Genomic DNA, 24,754 nt, shown 5'->3' on the forward strand with positions numbered 1-24,754 from the left:
CGTGACGGGCAAGCCCATCCAGAGGGGTACGGGGCTACGGATTAGCACTGCGGTGCGCGAGGGAACTGTGCTGATAGGAGTTGACGTTTTCCCGTTTGCTTACCTTGTTTCCACACTAGTAAGATAGGCCATGCAGGAACACGGAAAGAGAGGTCGGACATGATGTTTGTTCCGTTTATTGATGAGCAACTACACATTTGCAGATGGTATGAACCTCTGCTTTAGCACCGAGACACTTACAGCCTACTCTAGTAAAAAGGACAGAAATGTGGAAGCATCAGCAGAAATGGTTGTGATCATTGCATGGAATTTATTGCTGTTTCAGTCCATATTTTCAGATGTGTCAAAGCAGTCTGAATACAAGTGTTAGTGGCATGATTTTATTGTTCATATTAAATTAAATGTTTGCAATTGCACAAAACAGACTATATACAGTCATGATCGTCTTCGCTTGGTTTTGCTTCAGACATCTAAGTTACATAGGAAATAAGCAGGAGGCGAGATCACTTACAAAAAAGAACTATAGAAATACTATCAGAAACTGTAAGATTGCTATAGTGCTGTATATACTTTTATAGTAATTATTATATGTTTGCTTCAATTCAATGTAATAGTCATTTAGTACCGTTTTATAGTAATCTACAATACCTGGGTAGTATTCCTTAGTACAGTGTTTCTCAATCCTGGTTCTGGAGGCCCACTGTCCAACACATTTTAGTGCTTTTACTGCTTTAACACAACCACAGTAACTCAATAATTGGCTGTTAATGAGCTGATTAGTTGGATCAGGTGTGTTGGGAGCAGGAAAGACACTAAAAAGTGCAGGGCGGTGGGCCCCATATTGTCGCTGTACAACGAAAAACAAGTATCTCCAAAATAGTAACTTTACAGGAGAGGGCGAAAACGTTCTTTACTTTCAATGTAAGTTAATGGGAGAAGTTTTTATTCTAAGCAATTTTGGAGCATTTCTATTGCTCCAATCATCATGAAGTTTTCACACAATGTAAAGGACATCTACTGAGCTCAAATGATGCAGAAAAGTAAAAATGCACTCATGCACAAATGAACTCCATCAGCACTCCTTCGCAAATGCTCAAGTCTCTTGTCACACAGTACAATCAGGTGTGAGTTTCCTGAAACATATGAATAACACTGTCATATGCAGGTGGAGGGGTTTGTGTAGGGAGGTAGCCTCTGAGACTGCCTTTCCCCAACCAAAAGGACTCTGATTGGCCCATGCTGTAAGGATCTGTCACCGCTGAGTTGGTGCCAGTGGAATTATGAAGCAGTGCAGTTTCGCTCTCGTCCTCTGATCCATTGCTGCCCTTCTTCGGCGGTGGCCGAAAGGTGGAAGCTTGGAAGCTGGGGCTGCGGCCCAGCAGTTCATTAGGGTCAACAGATGTCTGTCTGTGAAGATTTAACGTGGCTCTGCCTGTGCTCTCGTTTAGGTTGAAGCCATTACTGCTGTAGAGACCCATCTGACCATGGAGATTGCGAGACCTGGCAGCTCTTAACCATCGATTAGGACGTGTGGTAATCCTTACTGAGGCTCTGCGCCTGGACATCCACGTCAGGAAGATGAAAATCAGGATTCCAATCAGAAGACCAACCAGCATTGATAAGCAGAAGGCCAGGGTCAGTTCCTCTGAATGAACAAATACGGTTTAACATTCAGTAAATGCTGTCTGAAAGAATTTGATTGGAAGATATTGATACAACTGGACTGATGACATTGCATTTCCTCTTTAGTATGTAAAGGTAAATCCATTCAAGATGTTACTCAGACTTACCAACGTCTATCATTTCTTGTATCCATGAAATGTCCTTGTCATTTTCATTTGCAGCCATGGCATAAATGAACAGAAAGGCAAATCACATGTGGTCAAATCCAAGAGGAGCAGAGCACCCACAAACACTTTCTGTGCTGTTTCTCAGAGGGGCTGGTTCTTTTTTGTTTGCAAAAACGGAAACTTTGCCGTCATGTTTCCTGCTTCTCTGCTTTTAAAATTAGCAAACCCTTGGCTTATCTGTGTGGGACAGAAATCCAAAGGAACAGAGCTGCTTCCTTTCACATCATTTCCTCCGTTTCACTCCATACAATACAATGGCTTCACGCCTGCTTTATGTTATAAGGAAGATTACATCTTCTCTGCTGTTCATTTGATTGGAACTGAACAGTGTTTGAGACAGAGAGTCGGCCTAGACTGACTGCTACTAGGAGTTTGGAAAATGGTCATTTGGAATGATGTTTGGATAACCACAGTCTTTCTCCAGTGTAACTCTTGCTGTTTTATTACAGCCAATGAGAAATTGAGAGTGCCCAAGAACTATCTTCTTACTATTGAGTGTGTAGCCTTCTTTTGCTTCTGGTGTTCTCTGGGAATACCTTTATTTTTAGTATCTACAAAATGAAACTCTTTTAATTGTCTTATATCAGGGGGGTCCAATCTTATTTGCATCTGTAGCTGCAGGTTTTCATTCCAAACAAGCAGGAGCACACCTGATTCCACTTGTTCACTTAATTGCTCAGTCTTCAAAGAACTAATCATGTGTGCTTCTGCTTTGTTGGAATGGAAACCAACAGCCACACCAACCCTTTGTGGATAAGATTTAACAACTCTGTCTTATTTAATGTATTTTTTGTGCAATACACTATAAGCCATCAATAAATTGCCTCTGTTCCATCCTGTCTTGAGCTGGTCAGCTTAAGTTACAGCTACAAGTATTGCATATTTTTGTGATGCTCTCAAGGGAACAAACCATCTTAATTTTAATGTAATTTTTTGTTTAATTAAAGTCAACCTGAAATTGAAATTGATGTTTTTTTACATTGGTAGTTCCTTATCATAGCTTACCATTTAAAAGACACACGTCTTGTTTTCCAGTAATCACCCATCAAAATGTAAATGTATTTTATCACCGCGCACCAGCAGGCAAGGAAAAATAATATTAGTCAATCATAATCAATAATGAGTAATATTAATCAATAATACCACCTCCTCACACCACCCCAACTTATCATCAAGCACAATCACTTACCTAGCTCAGAGACCCTCCCTGATGGCATGTTTCACTTAGTAATACATTACGATGCAGAAGAACATGACAGTGGCATGGTAGTGTGTGTGCTGCTGTGAGTGTATCAGGTACGGTGGTGTTATTGGAGTCTTTAGTCACTTTAGTCACATTTAGCAGCTGCAGCTCTTGTTTTTCTGTTTACAATTTGTGTTGGTCATCCTCTAGCCCTTCATCAGTGGTCAGTTTCAGACCTGTTGGCTGGATATTTTTGGTTGGCGGAATATTCCCAAGCAGTATATTCCCAGCAGTAGCCCTAAATGTAGACATTTAAATATTCAAGTAATGATACATTTTTACCAACACAACACACACTACCATGTCGGTAGCAAAGCTGAGAATGATATGCAACCCAAATAATTTAGGATGCACTGTTATGGGAATTGTGGGCTGATGCTGATATTCATCAGTTTGTTAATGCTGAAAAATAAACATGTATAAGAAGCGTACATTGGGAATATGTATTCGCTTTACAGACAAATATAACATTCTTGTATGGTTGTGGCAAAATGAATAAAATGCATTTTAGCCCAGCATCTTCTAAATGTACAATAAACTTGTCATCAAATATGCAATATCTGTTACATTTAAACATGTCCCATGCTATGTCCTGGTCAGTGGAGATCAAATTATGCATATCTACAAATGATTACAGTCAGTAATTGTATATTTACAAGGTGGAACTATAGGTGTACCTGATAACACAGCTAGTGTACAAGATAGGTGTATTGCTGAATGCTTGTTTTATTTTATAGAGACAGTGAGAAATTGTAGGCTAGGCTTTGCAAAGTAAGCTATGTGCTGATGTATAGAATTTAGATGTGTGATAGGCTGGAATGAGAACCTTTGGGGGGATATGCTGAATTTCTGTGCTTAGAGCAGCTGTGTACACTATATGCCTAAAGTTTGCTCATCCAACGTTTCATAAGAAAAGGGTGTTAATAGGGAGTTTCCCCAGTTTGCTGCCTCTATTCTTCTGGGAAGGCTTTACACTTGATGTTAGAACATTGCTATGAGGGCCACAGTTACATCAGTGAGGTCAGGTACAGATGTTGGATGATTAGTTCTGGATAACAAATACCACTCTGTCTCACGCTAAATCTCTCCATAGCACTTAGCTCCACTCCTCCATAGCCCATTGAGCTTTAGACAGCTCTTAAGTATAGAAAAAAAGTTAATAGAAAAAGTGCAGGACAAGGCTTCATCACCGTTAAGGAAACCGACCCATAGTGCAGTGTTTCTCAACCCTGGCTTTGGAGGCCCACTGCCCTGCACATTTTAGCGCTTTCCCTGCTTCCACTCATAGTTTAACTCAATAATGGGCTATTAATGAGTTGATTAGCTGGTTCAGGTGTGTTGGGAGAAGGGAAAAGACTAAAAAGTGCAGGGCAGTGGGCCTCCACGACCAGGACTGGAAAACACTGCCACAGTCTACTCAGATAACCACTGATGAAGTTATTACATGGACGCACCGCTAGGTGGCGACAATGTACGTAAAGACGGCTGACTGAACACTGTTATAGCGTTTCCATTGGCAACTACGCACAGACGACTGAGGACCCGAGACCAAACTACCTAAACAAATAACTACCTAAAAACAGACTGAGGACCCCCACCACCTCCATTTCGACGTCTGGAAAAAGGTGAACAGTGCTGAAATAATATCACTTCTTTAAAATATTAGTAGTTTTGGCTTCTCACAAGATACGTTTTATACTGTTATTACAGTTCGAACAACTGCAGCGCTAGTTGCTACCAGAGGCTGAACCGCTCTGTTTGAACTCTGCTAATGTAACGTTAACTGCTCAGACTCAGACTCCTGTCGTTGCCCTCAAGGATTCAGAATTTGTGACAAGCTCTACGTTCACCACCACCAGCTGACTAACTTCATATCTGAAATGAAGGGGTGCGGTGGAATAACATGGACCAGGGGGGACTGAATTCTCCAACACATGCCCATGTGTATGTAAGTAGTGGTCGTTCATGTTTGTAATGAGGAAAGTAAGCTACACGTCCTACATTCACATAATGTGATCAAATGATCATTTAGCAAAGCTTACATTGGTGGACATCAACTTTTCAGTGCCTACTGATCTACATTACTCAGTTCAGTCAGTAGTGCTCAGCTGTAATGTGAACGGCTAGTGGATATTTCAAATTGGGCGTTCTGTATATGTGCTGTACTATATTTTCAAAGTCATATGCAGATCACTTTTTTCTCTTGTGCTAAGGACAGTAAAAGGGAGAAGGTTTGTGATTCGACAGTGAAGCAGACACAGCCAGGCCCCTAAAAGAAACTCACTCTCTCATTGGATCCTTTGCAGCAAATCAATTTCCTGGACTCTGCATGAGAGAGAAAGAGAGCGAGCGCTGCAGGAAGACTGAGTGGGGATGCCCTCTTAAACTAGTGCAGTAGCTGTTCTGCTGACTGCTTGAGAGATCCAGTGTGACAGACCCGGGTAACCCACTACTGCAGACGAGGCCATGGCCTCGCTCAGCCCTTTTGGACGGTCCGCCAAGGACATTATGAATGTGATGCAAAGACTGCAAGGTAGGAGATGCTGCCTTCCTGTTTTTTATCTACTGTAACCAATCCCTGATTCGGTTGGTCAGGGTGAGATTTTGCTGATTCAGTGGCTCCTGGCTTGAGGTTTGCCAGATGCTTGTGTCACGCAGACAAGAATATACCCTTCATATAACACCCCATATGTGTAATAGTGACAGACATTTCAGCAGTTATTGATCCATAGCGAAGACAACTACTCTGGCTGACATTACTCTGTTCATTCATTCTGCATTCTTTTAATGCAGTGGTTCCTCTGGTCCTGGAGTACTACTACTCTTCTCTGCTTTAACACACCCAGTTCAGCTCACGAAAGGCTAGTTAATCATCTGATGATTTAAATGAGGTGCGGTGTGAGCATGGAAAGCACTAAAATGTGCAGGGCAGGGGTACTCCGGGAACAGGTTACAGGGCTAATGGCTTTTTGCATTGTCCATTCACCAGTGAGGTACTTGGCAATGCATTCTTTTGCTTTTAAGCAAATAAATATTTAATATTTATTTGATTATTTGTTTAGCACTGGCGCTGACCATGGGCTCTGCAGGAGGTGGCTAATTTAGTTTAGAAAGGAGAGATGGGATTGACAAACCTGATTTCAAGAATTCTTAACTCTCAGTCAAATGATAATCTTGTTAGTAATGAATGAAAACTTGGAGTCACCTGGGATTACGCAAATAAGACCATGCTATCCTTTTATCACGTTGTTTTGTTAAAATATTCCTGTAAAAGATGACCCTGTGGCACAGCAGCAAGGTGTCTAGACTGACTGGTGCTGGCTGTCTGTGCTGCAGTGCTGTAGGACACGCCAGGCTTCAAGTCCCAGCATACACAGGGAGGTGTTGGGAGGTGTGAGGGGCCTCAGTTTTATTCTTGGACAGGACTCCAGTTTATTTCTGGGCAAAATCATGTGTTCTTGCTGCCAGATTAATGCATGATTCAATTGAATTAAGTCAGAGGTGGATCACAAGAAGCTGTACTCATAAAGCTACAGTGCACTGCTCTGTTGAACTGTCCCAGATAAGACTCTTTTTCGAAGAAAATCTCACTGAGGTTATTGCTTAAGGAACATATTTAATAAAAGGAATGGCGCTTATTTATTAGGCAACGCTTTCATTTCCTCTATGTTTAGCTTAAGCACCGAGTGCAGTTTTTCACTCCTCCCTCTGAGCTCAGTGAGCCGTGTTTTTGCTTACTTTCGGTTTACGAAGTTGTGCTGCGAAGGAAGTAGTATAAAGTTTTCATTTCACACTTTGGTCACCATGGAGAGCCAAGCTTTGACAAACCTACATTGCCCAAGCTTCCTTTGATGACTCTGACATGCATATCCTCTGTCACAATGTCACAGTTTGCACAAGGACTCTTTTGTCAAGAGTGTAAAACTGATTACTTGCATACAAGATCTATTCTATGCGACTGGTCCCATGAATTCAGTTATATGCAGGTGCATGCAAAAGTTTGGGCACCCCTGGTCAAATTATATTTTGTTGATTTTTAAAGTGAAAATAAGTTTAACACATTCTCTACAGAGAGCACACTCCTGCAATTTTGAATTCACAATTACCATTTATTTATTTAGTTTTACATATCGGAAAAAAAAATTAAATGATGTAGAATGTGCAAAAGTTATGGCACAATTTATATTTTATGTTTTATTTTTTATTTATTAAGTTCTTTGTAGAGGATGTGTTTACTCATTTTTACTACAGATGATGTAATTTGACTGTGGGTGTTCAAACGTTTGCATACAGCCATATGTAGAGATGGTCATGTATTACTCATTACATTGTCACAATAAATTGTCCAAATGGATTTTCCGAGCTTCGTTTGAGAGAGAGAGAGAGAGAGAGAGAGAGAGAGAGAGAGAGGAAAGAAAGTTAGCAATGATTACTCTCCAAGGACCTGACGGTGACGTCGATCCTGCAGGTGCAGCTAATGTTGATATATGCATTTTTCCACTTACCACCCATTTCAGAACAAAAAATACCTCTTATACACGCACCTTGATTCTATTTATTACATGTAATAAATGGCAAGTCGATAATTCTGCAAAAACTCGGCGTTGTGTCCTGAAAGGAGATACATACATACATCATTTAAACCGCTTATCCTTCTGGGTCACGGTGGGGCGCTGGAGCCTATCCCAGCTGTCATTGGGTGAAAGGCAGGATACACCCTGGACAGGTCGCCAGTCCATCGCAGAGCAGACAGACAGTCATACACATTCACACACACACTCACACCTAGGGGCAATTTAGCGTGTCCATTTAGCTTAACTGCATGTTTTTGGACTGTGGGAAGAAACCGGAGTACCCAGAGGAAACCCACACAGACGTGGGGAGAACATGCAAACTCCACACAGAAACGACCCTGGTCGCCTGGCTGGGAACTGAAAGGAGGAGATACTAATAGATTTATTCATTCTCCTATTGCTTTCAGTGATTGTTTAGTTTTCTCTCAGTTCTCAATGTAGTAAGTCTCGTGAGAGGCTCCATGATAAATGGATGGTGTGTATTGAAACAGATAGAACTTGATACCCCTCCTGTCCTTGGGACATGAACAAATCGATATTAAGAGCCCCTCTTATGCTACTTTTTTGTTTTTCACAAAGCAATAATGCTCTCTGTCACTGGGTTCAGTTTGATAAATGGCAAGGATATGGGCAAAATCTTTAAAATAACACGACACCAACATACTAGTAATAAACAGAATACTTTTACACAATTCCTGAAAGGAAACTTACTTTTTGTTTAATTTTTATGGATTGTAAACTGTTCTTTCAAAACAGTCTGAAACACCTAGTTAATGAGACACATTGCAGTTAACTTTGTCATCCTGGATAACAAGAATGAAGTGCAGAAAATAGAGTAAAGAAAAAAAACAAAAACAAACTGCTTTGCAACCCAAAACACTGATAATTTATGGGTATTATGTAATGGGAAACAACCAAGACATTGTAGGCCTTCAGAGAAAGCCTAATGATTTCTGTGAAATAATAAAAATACGTACCAGTAATTTTTTGTTCTATTTTTAATTTTATTTAATATTATGCTTGTGCATAAATGTGACCTGATCTAATCTTCATTTAACTCATAACAATAGATAAAGGGAACGCAATAAAACAAATAACACAAAAAATTCTATTGTTTTTCATTTATTTATTCAACAAAGTGATCCAACATTAAATGTTGGTGAAAGTATGTGAACCTCTAGAATTATCAATTTGGTATAGGTGATAATTCAGATAATTAAGATAATAAGATGATTAAGATAATAACTCAGGAGGTTAAATCAGTCAGATGACAATCAGGTGTGAGTGGTTGACCCTACCGTATTGAAAAACATCAAGTCTTTACCGTCCAAATCTGGTCATTACCACACACATTTGTTAGTGCATTTCATGTTTCAGTGAAAGGAGATTTCTGAGGACCTCAGACAAACTTTTACCAAAGCTCATTAGGCTGGAAGAGATTTCCCAAACTATTTCTGATGAGTTTGGGCTCATCCACTGTCAGGTAGATGTATAAAAGGAGGAAATTCAACACCATTGTTCCCTCCCCTGGAGTGGTCATCCAACAAAAATAACTCCAAAACTAAGCTATGTAATATTCTGGGAGATCGCAAAGAGCCCCAGGGTAACATCTAAGGATCTACATTCCTCTCTTACATTTGCTAATGTCAGTGTTTGTCAGTCCACAATCAAGCAAACACTGAACAAGAACAATACGTATGGAATAATAGCATCGAGAAAGCCTCCAACCTCCAGGAATAACATTGATGCTTGTTTAAACTTTCCTAAAGACCACCTAGGTGAGCCAGAAGACTACCGAAATAATGTTATGTGGACAGATAAGGCAAAAATGTATCTTTATGGCTTAAATAAGAGATGTTATGTTTTGCAAAACTGAACACTGCATTCCATCATAAGAACCTCATCCCAACTTTGAAACACAGTGGTGGCAGTATCACAGTTTGGGGCTGTTTTGCTGCTATTGGACCAGGACAGCTTGCCATCATTTAATGGAGCTATGAATTCTGGATTGTATCAAGAAATTCTACAGGAAAACTTTAGGGCCAGGCAGAAAGACAACAACCCTAAAAAACACCAGTTAGTTTACAAAGAATAGATAGTTGCATTTTGGAATGACGTGGTCAAAGTCCAGACCTAAAAGTTGAGGCAGAACCTAAGGTGTGGTGTTCATGCAAGAAAGCCCAGTTGAAGCACTTCTGTAAGGAGGAGTGGGCCAAGATTGCTTAAAGTCAATGCACAAGGCTGATCAGCAGTTACAGGAGCTATTTGGTTGAAGTTATTGCTGCTCAAGGGGTTCACACCAATTCCTGAAAGCAGACTTTCACGTCCTTTTGCCAACAAAAACATTTAATATTGGATCACTTAGTTCAATAAATGAATGAAAAAACTATACACTTTTGATTATTTGGGTTTTCTCTATATGTATTTTTATGAGTTACATGAAGATTTGATGATATTTTAGATCACATTTATGTAGAAATTCACAAAATAATAAAGGGTTTACAAACTTTAAAACAGCATATTAGGTAGATATAGCCAACCGAGCTTGCACATGACTTCAGGAGTTGGATATGCCGTTCTAGGCCTTTTGGAAGTCTTACGTACATCACTGACTGCAAGTACGAATTATAGTCTTGAAAGTCTGTTTTAGTTAGTTGTCAGAGAAGGAAAACAGCAGCAGCTCTGTTACTGAAGGCGTCAGTGTAAAACTGCTGCATATAAGGTAAAATATATTTCAGTGTTTGTTACAAGCTTCAAATGTCCATGTTTAGTCTTGAATGGCCAAAAAATGTTGATGGTAAACTGTAGGCTTAGGGTTAACAAACGTTTAAAATCCCGTAGGCAGAGCTAGCAGAAATTGCTATTATCGTGGAGGTGGTTTTTGACATTTATGCCCCGACCTGAAGGCCTACTTCTAATAGTCACGGTTTGCCTGTGATATTTTATCATAGATATAGTGTAGATTAACTCAAATATATTGCCAAAAATATCACGAAAAGTATCACTGAAACTCATTAGTATGGTATGTCAGTGTCACAGTATACATTAATACTGCCCTGCTCTGCAGTGCAGATTATAATCGTGTTGCTTTGGATACAGTATACACAACCTACATATAAGCTCTCAGATGGATATCATAGAGACTCTCAGTAATACTCTCTCAGTAATGATTTGTGGAAGTGGTTCACTGCCCTGGGGGCTCCCTGACTTGCACAATTAAATGTTTTCCCTAACTTAACATTCCTGGTTTAGCGTATGAAAGGCTTGGTAGTTATTTAATAAGTTGAATCAGGTGGGTTTCCTGTGGGGTGAGTAAGAGAGAAGTAAGTTTGTTTGCAGTCAGTGGGTTAATGTGTGGCTCTGATCTCCATGGAGACGCCCATATGTCCAGAACGCTTTAAACTAAACTTCAGCAGTGAGTGACAGTCAGGGAGGAACTAACTTGGTGCTCTTACAAGCCAGGAAGGAAGTGATGTTTGCAGATATCGGCCAGTTTTAGCGCAATTTGCCGAAATAAAAAAAAGTTTGCGAAAGCAAAATGCAAATTGAGTGAGTTGTCTGACTGACATGCTTAGCATTTGCATTCAAAAATAGACTCATAATAGTGTACCCTTTGCTTTCTTATCTGGACCAACAGGAGTGTGGAGCACAACTTGCATTGTATTTATATACAGTTGATACATTATGTTTGACATTTAAGGTGAAATGTGGTCAATGCGAGGCTGCGGTGAAAAGGTAGATCAGAAAAACTTTGATCTGTTGCCATGGCAAAAACAGTAATAAATAAGAGTATGTGTTGGTGTCGTGAGGGAAGGGCTGTGGTTAGTGCAGCTTTTCTTGGTTTCAGAATGAGAGCTGATGTGTGGTTTCCTCCAAGTGGTAACTGATGTGTTCCAGTTAACGGTGTATGGTGAAATAGCGTGCCATCCACGTACCTCCACTGCCACCACCACATTTCGCATGCCAATCAGACATTTCACTTTGCTTTGATGTTTTAACAATCAAAATGTAATGAATTATGATTATATGGTTATGTGCACTATAGAACAGCTTTTATTAGTGAGACTGTAATACGCTATATGTTCAGGTGTGTTATCATGCTGTAGAAAAAGAAGAAGGCCCAGTACTTATTTACTGAAAGTAGATTTCAGGATGTCAGGGGCAGCTGCCAGAGACATCAGAGGCAGAGCTTACTGTGATGTTATCTTTGTCAATGCGCTGCCAACCACACAGTTCTCCCTAAGTTCCATCTCTACCACACAGACACACTTGATATGTGATACTGATTAACACCTCCTGTTTTAAATGGTAATTGCTGAACTAAGCCTTACAGTACCTGCTGTTTGATTGTTTACTTACTTAAAATTCCAAGCCTGTTATGTCCTAAAGCTTTTTATGCAGTAACTGCCTGTACTACAATACAAACCAGCTAGGTTATACATGTTACTGATGTGTATAATCAAAGTTTAAACCAGTCCTGGCAATGTAAGAGGTTAACTGAGGAAAATATAATGAAAGTTTTATTCATATATTTTTATCTATTCTTGCTAGGTGAGAACTGACTTTTAAACGATTTGTAGTTTAACTATCAGCAACATTGTTGCTCATATCAAAACTATGTATTTTTATTGATAATGTTTGTTTACACTGTGTGAACACTTCATGGTGAATGGGCCACCAGAAATGGTCAAAAATGACTTATAAATAAATTTGACATTAACTGTACCTCTTACATTTACAAGTGGTACAAATTAAACGGGACTTCAAACAAACGTGCAAGACCCGGTAAAACTAGCTGTAAAGAAGCCGTTACCAAGAAAAGGAAAAAGACAAAAGAGAAGAAAATTTGCACATCAAACAAAGAAGCTGCTGGTGTTCTCAGAACAATAGACTGACCACCACAGAGTCCAGATCTCAGTGTCATTGAATGTGTTTGGGATTATTTGGAACTTGAGAAGCAGAAAATGCAGCAATCGTCCAAGACTGAACTTTGAAAATGTGGAAGAATAACCCTGCAAATTTCTTTGAAAAACTGAAAAACAAAGAATGAAAGCTGTAATAAAGACAAATGGTGGACACTAAATACTAATAAAAAATATATATATTACCTTTAGTTGTTGAAGCTTTTGTGTAAATTTTTAAATTCTAAAATTATTAAATGGATGCTTTTTTTTCTTTTGGTGCAAAAAAAATAATATATTGGCTGTTTTAAACTGGAAATTACATAAATTAAACGTGGACTTTTGCACAGTACTGTGCATTAAACGTTAAGAACATTTTTTATTTTTCCTAAAAAGTTAGCATTTTAGAGATACAATGTTTTGTTGTAAAAGTGACAGTATGTTATATGCTACTCCACACTTACACCAAGTTGTACACATTTTATACTATAAAGCATCGCTGTATTTTGAGGCAGTGTTTACCATTGCTGTAATATTAAACACTAGATGGCAATGTTTCAGCATCACTGTGGAGGATGTGCAGCCAGGCCTTTGATTGGAGTCTTTTTTGAAAGATGCTGATTGTTTAAATTTGATTACGTATGCTTATATCTTGTAAGTAGTTACCTAATGAGATCCCTTTCAATACGTCAGGATGTGGTATATATTATAACCAGGTTATCTGGCCTAGCAGAGTCTGAAGCTAAAGGCCAGTTGCAGTAACACTGTGGAGCTCTAGCACTAGCAGCGTGGAACTGATATGTTCCAGTTGGTGACAGCACCAAGGTGGATGTGCTGAGACTAAATGCTGCAACTAAGAGTCTTAGCTTTTACAGTGGTCCCAGGAGGGCAACTGAAACCTCTAGGCTATGCCTGAAACCTTAATGTGAGCAGCCCCAGTCAGCGGACTACATCTACATTTGACTTCTTGCCAGAGGTATTGCCTGTCCTCTAGTTTACATTAAGTACCAAATGCACTCATAAGAATTGCAAATGATCAGCAGGACATAATTTCATTTAGTGCTCAGTCCTGAGGCTCATCTTCTGTAACTCAAGAGCTCACAATTGTTCTGCCTGCAAATACAAGTCATGTTTGATGGATTTTTAATTAAACCAAATTCATATCTTGTGCTTTGTGGTTTTCAACACTGATCAAAGCTGATGCCCCTGTTTTGTTTGCGAACTGCTGTACTGCAAAGAAGGGTCTTATATTTGTGTAAACTAGTTTGTGTATCTCTTCTTGATTTAGCTTCAGGGATGGGCACCTTTTTAGACTAATTTGACCTCATCACCTGTTCATTTTGTTGGTTTGTTGTATTCTGCCCAGTAAAAAATTCTATATATACAGAGTGATCGTCAGTGACTGCCCTGCATTCTTAAATTTCTGTCTGAATAGAAATTGTTTTTAATGTTCTAATTCAGATGTAAGAGAAATTTAAGAATATTTATTTCTGCTGTACACAAAATGATGGTTGTTCAAGGGTTCTTTAGTAGAGAAAATGGTTCTGTATAGAACCATGAACACTCAAAGAACCCTATCCATGATTAAAGGGTTCTTTGCATTGTGAAAGTGTTCTTGATGAAGAACAAGCAGTAGGTGATTCAACATAGAACCTTTTGGAAAAGTGTTCTGTATAGCACCACTTGTTACAATAAAAGAACCCCTTTTGCTGCTATATGGAACCATTTTCAAAAAACGTTTTAAATAGAACCATCTACAGCACATTCTCCATCAATCCAGAGAACACTTTCACGATGCAGAGAACCGTTTAATCATGCAGAGGGCTCTTTGAGTGTTCATGGTTCTACACAGAACCGTTTTCTTTACTAAAGAACCCTTACAGAATCATAACTGTAAGCGTGTTTGAGAAGCTGTCAAATCCATTGGCAGTTATGGATTTACTCACAGGTAATGCATGAAAACATGAGTTGTAATCTTGCATATGTATGTTCACAGGGATTATCCCTGTGCATTGTTATCCCTAGCAAGAATTAAAAGATTAGTCATTAGTAGAGATGCCTTGATACCACTTTTACGTTTCTAGTACCAATACCAATATTAAAGTGTTGAGTATCAGCTGATGCTGATACAGATTACATTTTTTTAATAAAAAATTACTAAGCTTTAAAATGAGCTATTTTAAGTTGAACCATTTCACTTAAGATGAGCATCTAACAGTATGGTATCATGCAATTAGCAGAAAATATGTCATGCCAACATGTCTGTCACCATTCTCTTTTCTGCTGTTTACAGTATGAGAAACTTTCAGCTAAGTTGCATTAATGTATCATCATAAGATCAACAAATGCTGCCAGTAACAATGTACAGCAGAGAATTACATTAGATTACATTAGTTTATGTGAGCCTGCCATTTTCCTGGTGGCTTTCCGTATCGAGTCCAAAGTACAAAAGAGTGATTCAAATAAAAATACCTAACTATGCAACACAGTGGGCAAGGGAGAAATGCATTTTTCAGCTAAGTGGATTTGTGCAGGAGGCGCACTGCTAATGTTTTGGAGGCACAAAACACGAGATTAAATTATGTGTAATTCAATAAAATATACTTTTAAAGCAACTCATGCCTCAAAAGTTAAAAAGCCACAATGAATTCTGGGCATGTATCTGTTGGTTTCACAGCAACAGTGTGCAGTGACTCTGCAGCCAAAATGGATTAAGATTTCACTGACATTAAGAGGCTGTCATGAGAAGACAATGAGTGAATGTGCTGCTTAATGGCTTAGTTAGGTTAGAGGCAGGACTGTGGGCTGCTGAGGGGTCTCAGTAAGAGTATCTGGGTAGTAGTGTGGACGGTAAGGCAGCAGGTGGCAGATGCTTACCAATGGCTGTAACATAAATGATTCAGTACTTCGACTTTGGCTTTGTGTGGAATGACCTACAGCACACTCACAGCTCTCTTTTGGCTGATGCCTCCTTTAGTTGCTGCCAATAATGTGTGCTTGAATTATGTAAGAAGTTGTATGAAATTCATGAGCATTTGCTGATATTTTTGGTTTGAAATGTAGGAAGTTTTTGCCATAATCACGATTTACATAATCTTTTGCAGGGTGCTGTTTATTATATCTGCGTAGAGTGTCTGTGTCTGGCAACAGTAAATCAAAAAAACTATCCAAAATGACCAGTGAACGTACACATGCCTTTTAAGTGTTCATATGTAATGTTGACAATGGTAAAATAATGATAAATGTGAAAAAATAAGCATTTTTACCTTACGGTGCCCTGAATATATTTTAAAAAATACATTTTAGACCAAAAGCTAATCTCAAAATGGTTGTAAAACAATGTTTTGGGCATTAAGCATCGTATTCATAACTAGCATTTAGAGGCTTTAACACTTAAGATGTCTGGTCCCTATCACCACCATTGTGAATGATTCTAACTTGGTAAGGTTCTCTAAAATGGAGCATTTCACATCAAACAGCTCTGAATGACTTTGTTTATGTCTAGGCTGTTTGATTATGCACGCTTTTTTATTTTCCTTTGAGATTAAATCAGTCAGTCTACACTGTTTTCTATTTAGTGAATGAGCCTTAAATGATATATGAGAGCCTGAATGAAAGGCTTAGGCCATAATAAGTCTGAGCATAAAGGTATGGAACCAATGCTTCCAGTGTACTTTTATGCTATGCTAAAATAATGTCTTGACATAGCTTGTTGTGATTGGTCCGTTTTAAATAACACTAAGGAGAACATTACACAGTATTGTACACACTAGTCGGACAGAAGCCAGATTTCTAGAAATGAAATGTAATATTTTATTTTTGTTCTGAATTTCAAACTGTTCTTTCAAAATAATTTGATACACCTAAAATGACATAAATTGCAGTTAATTTTTTGCTTTTGATCAATACAGCTACAAGAAAGTGGTTCTATATAGAACCATGAACACTCAAAGAACCCTTTGCATGATTAAAAGATTATTTTTATTGCAAAATGGTACTTCAGATTAATCATGCAGAGGGTTCTTTGAGTGTTCATGTTTCTGTATGGAACCATTATCTTTACTAAAGAACCCTTGAGCAACGTTTTTAAGAGTGTAGGGAAAGTAAATATATTTGCAAAGCCACTTTGTGTATGGGGGTTCTGCCTTTATTATTTTGGTGGCATGTCAGATGGTAAGCTGTGTAGCACTGGATCTGACCCCACCCCCCGTGCATAAACCTGGATAATACAGACCACCCTGTGACATCACAGCTGCCTGCGTGCTGATTGGAGGAGAGACGCCATAGATGTTGAGATGCTGTGGATGGTGCTGGAGGCTGAGCGAGCGGAGCGGAGCTGGGCAGCGGGGGTTGTGCACATCCACTGTTCCACTCCAGCATGGCTCCGTCGCCGCCGACAACAGGAAGCCGCCTGCCGCACATAAACTGCCCTCCATTAGGGGCCTCGCCACAGCCGAGGGGCGTGCATGTGTGAAAGAGAGGGAGGGAGGGCACTCCTGTGTTTTTTTTACTGGGACAGCACTGACTGCCTGATCTGCTTCGCTTCCTGAAGGGAAAAAAAGATAGCTGATTTTTTCCCCACTCTGCTTTTCCTCTTTGGATGACATCTTCAGACGCGCACACGTACATGCACTGACCGCCTCTGAGAAAGCGAGGGAGTGTGGGTGCACTACAATGGCTCAGTTTAAGGACGTAGCCGTGAAAAAGACCACCTCTCTCAATCTGGTGACTGGGTTCTTTCAGTATTTGCGCGGTAAGTAGACCAGTGGACATGTCACGTCATCCTGCAGGACATGTGTGTGCGAGCGAGTCCAGCAGAGCGGATTTATATGTAGTTTATATGTACTGTGCCATATGTAGGGTGAAGCAGATGCATGAGCGAGGTATGCAGTGGCACAGCACTGGGTCATATGCCTCACTAGACATTACTGGCCAGCTGAGATCCTCCTCCACAGAGAGGTAATTACCGTCCGGTGTCACGGCGCGCCTCTCGCTCCCGGGGCCGAGCCAGCATCTCTGCTGCACGTGTGCGCTGACGGCAGCTGCATATGAAGTGCGCATGTTGGGTTAAAAAAGGCCTCGGCGTGTCAAAGCTGCGCTGGTATACGTTTGCTATAGCAGATCATGTGCTACGCGGATGCTTTTTGAAATGGCGTCCCATACTTTGCAGCAGCTGAATGCATGAAAAAAGAGGACATTGTCTCTTGTGAATGCATTTGATATGAGCTGTCTGAGCCCTTCTTGTATAAATGTGAGTGGTCTGTGGGCGATCTGAATGGCCTGACATGTCATGGGAAGTTTGCGTGAAATGCTGTGTATTCATTCATTATGCAAACATTCTGCTATAAATGTATTCAAGCTTTATGTATGCAAAAAAGTGTGCAATGTATAGCCTGTCCTCAGTGAAGAGCTCAGGTTACTTAGTGTCCAGTAATGATTTGTTTGGTCATTTGAAGTTATCAGTGTACTTGTTCACGTTCAAATGTCAGTGTTGTCATTAATGCTAAATTAGTTAGAGTTTCATTTCTGCTATTATAAATTCATTAACTGAGGCTGAGCACATTGGCTTCTTTACTATGTAAAATATTCACTCTTTCTGGATGCATCTTAGCAATATCAGAAGAAGCCGTGGTGAGTCATGTTTGCTGGTTAGGATGAACACAGGGGTGAGCCTTTAACATCTCCCTGAGGATGTGGCAAAAATAGACACAAGTTGACGTTTATGGCCTGGCTCGTGTGTTTACTCGTTTTCTCTTCTTTTCCAGATGAACAGGAGTCAGTCCAGAAAAGAACTTTCACAAAGTGGATTAATTCACATTTGGCCAAGGTGAGATTGTTTTCTGATTCTTTTTCTTATGGAGGTCATGGCTTTTGTTCCTGCAGTGTTTGATATTTTCTGTATTACACCCAAGGCTAGCTTTGCACAGTGAAACTTTCAGGCAATTTTAGTTGCTTGAAATGTACATGAAACGAAATTTCAGTTAAACTGCATACTTGTTGGAAACGCAGCCACAACAGCTGCAAACATCTCAACTCCATGAAACAAGCCCATCAAGATGCAGATAATGTATCACATGATCATGACATCATTTGAAATCACATAATTTCAAATAGATTTCACTTAATTAATGGTATGGACAAGAATAGTAACAGCTGTTTAAACGGCCGCTGTCATTTATTTTTCTTCAGCCTGCTGTTATTGCAATGTACGTAATGAGAATATTCATTTTCTCCTCTCATGAGACTCTCACACTTTTGCAATATCAAAGTTAGATACTTTGCAAAAGAGGTGAGTGAGATGCAGTCCTTGAAGAACTTCTAGGTGCTTCTAGGACAGGATGTGGCAGACACCAAGTAGAACAGTAATGGCTTCTTAAACATTAATTTTCAAAGGCTTAATGCACACAGAACAGATTAAAGTCACATATACAGTAAAGAAATAGATAGATAGATAGATAGATAGATAGAGAAAAAAGAATGCTGATGACAGCTGAATGATAAAGACAATAAAAATACTGATGAATTTATATAGCAAGAATGGTACGAAATATTAAAAAATATGAGAGGAGTTGTCAAATCCATGCAACTTTGGTAATTTTTTCATTTCTTTTTGTAACTGTCAACTCACATTATGCAGCTAGTTTCTTGAAAGCTTCACTGTGCCATAACATAGTGCTATTATCTGTGGGTCTTGTGTGGGTCAGTTGAACAGGGGCTGCACCTCAGTTGCTCTGTTTATTTATGCGTGGACAGAGAATAGCCCATGTGATCAGCTTTGTGACCTGCCATCTTGGTGACTCTTAGAGGCAAGTGAGCGTGTAATCAAGAGAAGCAGCAATAATGATCGAAGGTCGTATCTTCTGCAGCTCAGTAAATGGTAGTTCAGGGTAGATGGCCAGTGCTTGAGTGTGACATTATAATACAAAGTAGCGTGAAGAGTGGCTGTTCCATGCTTACTGAATGAATAGTGTATTGTGCACACCTCCCACTGCTTTGGCCAGAGTGGTGGTCTCTGCTTGTGCTGTTTATCTGAGCACAGTGACGTTGTGTCTGTTTCCTTAGAGAGCAGTTGGTTTTGAAAGCCAGCATAACAGGTCCATGGGGACAGGCCAAAATTATGCAGACATTTTCTTCAAAACACACAAGTTTCAAACAATGGGGAGACACAGCATGACCCTCCAGGGGACTGTCCTTATTGTTTGTTTGCTAGAGTTCACTTAAATGCATGGAGAACATTTTGCCAAGACATGATACACATGGCTGTTGTGAACAGGTAAATGGTGGTTGACAGGAGAGAGACTCTTTGCTGCACTGCTGGGAATCTCTGTCATTCTGCATGAACATTTTACTCAGGACAGGAAGCAATATATTTTTAATGGCTAGTTTTTGACCTCTGACTAAAATTCATGGACATTTTATGTGCACTTTGCAAAATATACAAAATAACGTTTGAACAAAATTAGAATATGTTAGGTTAAATGATATAAATAAAAATATAAATATGGCAAATAGGTTTCTTTGAAGCAATGCCATAGAAGAGACTTTCAATGGATGGAACTTACTTTGTAAATCAGAGTGTGAAAAACCTTTTTAAAAGTTTTCCCTCTTATACCAGGGTATATTTTCGTTTTCCATCTGAATTTACATGACCAAATCGTAAGGCAGATTATTCAGTAACTGCATGAAATAAATGTAAATTTTATTATTTTTTTTTTATCAGTGATATTTTCTGTATTACACCCAAGGATAGCTTTACACAGTGAAACCGCCATGCAATTTTAGTTGTTTGAAACTTACATGAGACTAAATTTCACTTAAGTTGCGTACTTGTTTGAAACGCAGCCACAACAGCTGCAGACGTCTGAACTTCATGAAACAAGTCCATCAAGATGCAGATAATGTATCACCTGATCATGTCAAATGACATAATTTCAAATAAATTTCACTTAATTAATTGTATGGGCAAGAATTAATTTACCTACATAAGGCAAATTAAAATACAAAAAAATATTTATTTATTTATTTACTTATGTATTTATTTTTAAAAGCTCCCCTCAAATTAACAGAAAATGTGTTTTAAGTCATACACATATTGCTATATGCTTACAATTCACTGCTGAAAGCCAAAAATCTTTGACGCGCTTTGTATTATTTTATAAAAAAAATAATTTTTACAGAGCAGATCTCTGAAGAAACACCGTCTGTTTATAGTTTATGGCTCAGATTTGTGGAAAAATGGGTCGACTTTCAGTAGACAAAAAAATTGTGAGTTCAGCTTCTTCTATTATAAGGGTTTACAATTACATCACCCATCTATTTGACTGGAAAGAAGACAGTTACAGCTCTCATATGACACCCACCTTTTGAATGTAGCTTATGAAATCTGAAAGTTATGAAGAATATGACGAAGTGCGTTTTGGAACCACCGGTGGTCTCAAGGAGTTGAAAAGGTTAAACTTCTTACGCACAATTATTTGAGGATCTGTATTATAGTACCACTGTTTACCTGGTGGGCCTGCAAATGAAGGCTGTAAATCACTTAAGAAACGTAAGAAGAAGAGAAAGTCTGTGAATTGTGGTGGGTAATTTTGAAAGGAACTTATAAATAAGGAAACAAATCTCTATATTGTCCCCACAGCAGTGTTGAAAAAGAGCTATAATGTCTGCTGGAGCAAGAGTGAAAACTAAGTAATATTACAAAGAGAAAAATGTTCATGAAAATCATATTTTCAGTGTAGAAAGGATGGTTTAAAAGTAGATTTCTTCTATGACCAACCTTTAACACTGCTGGTAACTATGTCCTCAAGTAACATAAATGATGTCTTTGAGCAGTCTAGCTAGCATTGTTTTCTGTGAAACTCAGAAGAAATCCACTTGAACCTGCAAGTTGTGCCCTGTTTTCTGATAAAATATTCACTATTATACTAAAGACAAGGCTAAGATAAAAATTAAATAAAACAAAAACTTTTCAGAAAATCAAAATAAAGCTATTAATGCCCACTTAAAATAACTGAAACTGAACTGCAGTTGAAAATTAAAAAACTCAACTCAAAACTCAAAAACAGTAACTCAGAAGAAAATCTCAATACTGTAATGCCCTGGTTTACACTGCCAGGTCACCATTAGGGGGGTAAAACAATGCATAACGTTGTTGTAGATGAAAGCAAATTGTTTGCTATTTTATTTGTACCATAGGAACTTCCGTTCATATTTATAAGTCTGTTTGTATAGATTGTAGGGATGCACTGATATGAGAATTGTGGGCTGATGCCGATATCTTTCATGTACACTTCTGCTGATATATGAACATTTATAAACATTGTGTGAATTGGGGCTACATTTGCCTGGATTAACATTACAGAGAGATGGAACACTTGTTTGTAGAGGGTTACAAACACGTTAATATTATTGCAGATGTTTTTAGCAAAGAAATTTTAGCACAGTAGCTCAGCATAACCTAAACAGCCTGCTGTTCTGAACTGCAGTAAATGCATCGTTAAGTCACAGTTTGAAATAATGAAGTCCATTGATACTGATATCATTCTGATATCATTGTGCAATATTAAATTTATTTACATTTTAAGTGCAGTTTTGCTCACATGCTTGTGTTTTAAGGGACAAAAATGTTGAAGATGAGGGTGTTTTTGCCCTTTGTCTCTGACTATTTTGATGCTGATTTCACTGATGCTCTCAGGTTCCCAGCATCCAGTGGAATGTCTGTGTGTATGTGTTTTGGAAACTGTGCATGTGTGCAGATGGTTGACAAGAAGGGTTGGAACAATTCTCAGCAGGAGAAGGTCTGCTCCCAAGGCCTTTTGGCAAAATGTGTTATGAATTTGCCTGACACAAGCATGAGACAACATTAAGAGATAATGGATGTATGATGATGGTCTTTTAATTTGTGCTAAAATATTCTACCAGCGTACCAGTGAATTTTGTTAAGACATTGAAAATTAATGACGAATTTATTGCTTTGCTGCTTCTCTCTAAGAGTGTCGCCTTATTATTCATGATAGGTTGCTTTGGTGACGAGGCACTTTGCTGCCCACAAAGAGAGGATAATCTCAGACAAATGGGGGGTTTAAGTATTCCGGTCAGCGCAGATTGAGCTGAGGGGTCTTTTTGTTCAGCTGGATCAGACTCAGAGCTGTTCAGTGCATTGAGGGCACTGAAAAGTTTGGAAGACACTCTGTTACGTGGTCAGCTAGAGAAGACACTGCAGTTAAGCGTTATTGATGCTATTCACGTGCTGCTTGCTCCATGCATGCTGATCAAGTTGGGGAATACACTGAGAAAAGGCATTTCTCTTGTCACTTGGTATCCAGCTGTGGTTCTTACAGACTGCTGCTGTCAGGCTCTGTGATCTCTCTCATTCACTCCTTAGCAGTTAATGATGTTTATTTGTGTGTCATTGTCATCTAAAGGAAAGTGTCTCGCATGATTATCTGCAGTCCCCATAAAAAGTTCTAGATGAGCTCTGATTCAGCACCTTTTCTCATTTTTCCCATTTCCTTTAGAATTTTGTGGCTTCAATAAAGAATTTTCACTATGACAGAGAGGCCCTGCCTTAAAAATGACTTATGTTATTTTCCCCACTTTTCTGAAATAATAAAATTTGGTGTAGTTTTTAAACACGAGGAAAAAGAAAAAAAATGGCCACTGAAAATTTTGGCTGAAAAAAGCAAAAGATGAAATAGGTCTACAATGAAAGTTCAAAATTGAGCACTTAACAAATAATTTTTAATGATAATGAAAATGAGAAATAGTGATAAAAAAACACTATCAGACATTTTGAGCAGCAGCAGATCAACAGCAAACAACTCAAACACAGTCCTCTGTATCAGCGTTTAATGAAATGACTTAATGGAAATCACATTACTAATATAAAGTTATTCAGTATCTTTTGATAATACGCTTTTTACCTCTGATTTTGAAAGTTATTACTGAGAGCACTTGTGTTTGTTAGATCCTGCTGAGGTTTATGGCTGTTTATTCCGTAAATGATGAACTCTAAAGCGACTTGATGCTAATAGTGCCCCCTGCTGAAAAAACCTCAGACTGATAGTTGAGAGTTCCAAAGCCATGTCTGCGGGCTTTACATATTGAAAAACAAGGTGTTTTCTTATGGTGTTTCATTATAGCAGAAAAGCTCTTGAATTCATCTTTAGATGCCATAGATGCCTTTTATTATATTTTCATAACTTTACAACTTTTAATATTATTATTTAAAATTACTGTAGTCCTCTAGTTCTCTGTTAGCTCTCTTTCCTAGCGTGGTAATTGTCACGTTTGAAGCATCATCAACAGTTTTACGTTAATTCGAATGCATAATTTGAACAGCAAATCACATATAAAATAATCCTTTATTTTATTTTTTGACTCCTGAATTAGTAAACTCTTAAAATTTTAATTTGTACTGCTTATTCACTCCACAATCCATGCAACTTGAATTCATTTCTTGCTATGGGCTGAGTGTCATTACAAAAACAGTGAATCCGTACAGCTCGAATTCATTGTTTTTGCGTAAGACATATATAAGTCTTAGTAGTGAAGTATCAAAAACAGCACTTGTAATTGTAAGGGATTAATAGAGATTGTAAACTGGTCATCTAAAAATTAAATATGATTGTTTTTGGTACATAAAACCACACAAATGTCATAAGTGGGCCTCAGGGAAATAATAGAATATGGGGACTTTCATTTAAGCCTTCCTTTTTCTTGCTACTAATGTGGTCTTAATATAGGAGCATGCAATATTGCATAAGTGTGGTCATACGTTGATAAAGGACAAGGACCACAGCAAGAAAACATGCACAACTAATGCCCTAATGAATATGTATTGTTATTACAGTTATATATAAATGAAGAAATGTATGGGGGGGTACCAGTTACATTAGACCCAATAGCGATGTGACTAATTCACCTAGTTTTCTCACGCTTTTGGTTCTGTATCTGTACTGTAGTCTCCTGCTTTGTTTCAGCATCAGTGTGAAATTAACAGCTCTCCTATGTGTGTGTGCACGTGCATGGGTGTGTGCCATGACACAGCAGGATCTTGGTTGAAAAAAAAAAAACCTTGATGCTGTGACGGGCGCCCAGCTTTCAGCGTGAAAAATTCATTTGAAAAGCCTCTTTAAAGAGACTTAGCTGCTTTTTGTCCATTTCTCTTTGTACCACAGATGCCGC

The 24,754-nt window shown here is 38.7% G+C and overlaps 2 protein-coding genes across 2 annotated transcripts in view; one reads left to right on the forward strand and one right to left on the reverse strand.

Annotated features, from left to right (window-relative positions):
• Positions 1-201: 201 nt before the first annotated feature.
• Positions 202-1,984, reverse strand: myct1b (myc target 1b). The gene is made up of 2 exons (XM_036592935.1): positions 1,791-1,984; positions 202-1,645 (listed from the first exon to the last, which is right to left on the reverse strand). Exons 1-2 carry the CDS (start codon positions 1,846-1,848, stop codon positions 1,119-1,121), a joined length of 585 nt encoding a protein of 194 aa, XP_036448828.1. The 5' UTR covers positions 1,849-1,984; the 3' UTR covers positions 202-1,118.
• A 15,185-nt stretch (positions 1,985-17,169) lies between these two features.
• Positions 17,170-24,754, forward strand: part of syne1b (spectrin repeat containing, nuclear envelope 1b) — a 93,782-nt gene continuing 86,197 nt past the window's right edge. Inside the window, 2 exon segments of the mRNA XM_036593960.1 lie at positions 17,170-17,321; positions 18,334-18,395. Coding sequence (XP_036449853.1) covers positions 17,243-17,321; positions 18,334-18,395 — 141 coding nt within the window. The 5' untranslated portion in view covers positions 17,170-17,242.

The sequence above is a fragment of the Colossoma macropomum genome, unplaced genomic scaffold, assembly GCF_904425465.1.
Source record: "Colossoma macropomum unplaced genomic scaffold, Colossoma_macropomum, whole genome shotgun sequence".
Classification (NCBI taxonomy): Eukaryota; Metazoa; Chordata; class Actinopteri; order Characiformes; family Serrasalmidae; genus Colossoma; species Colossoma macropomum.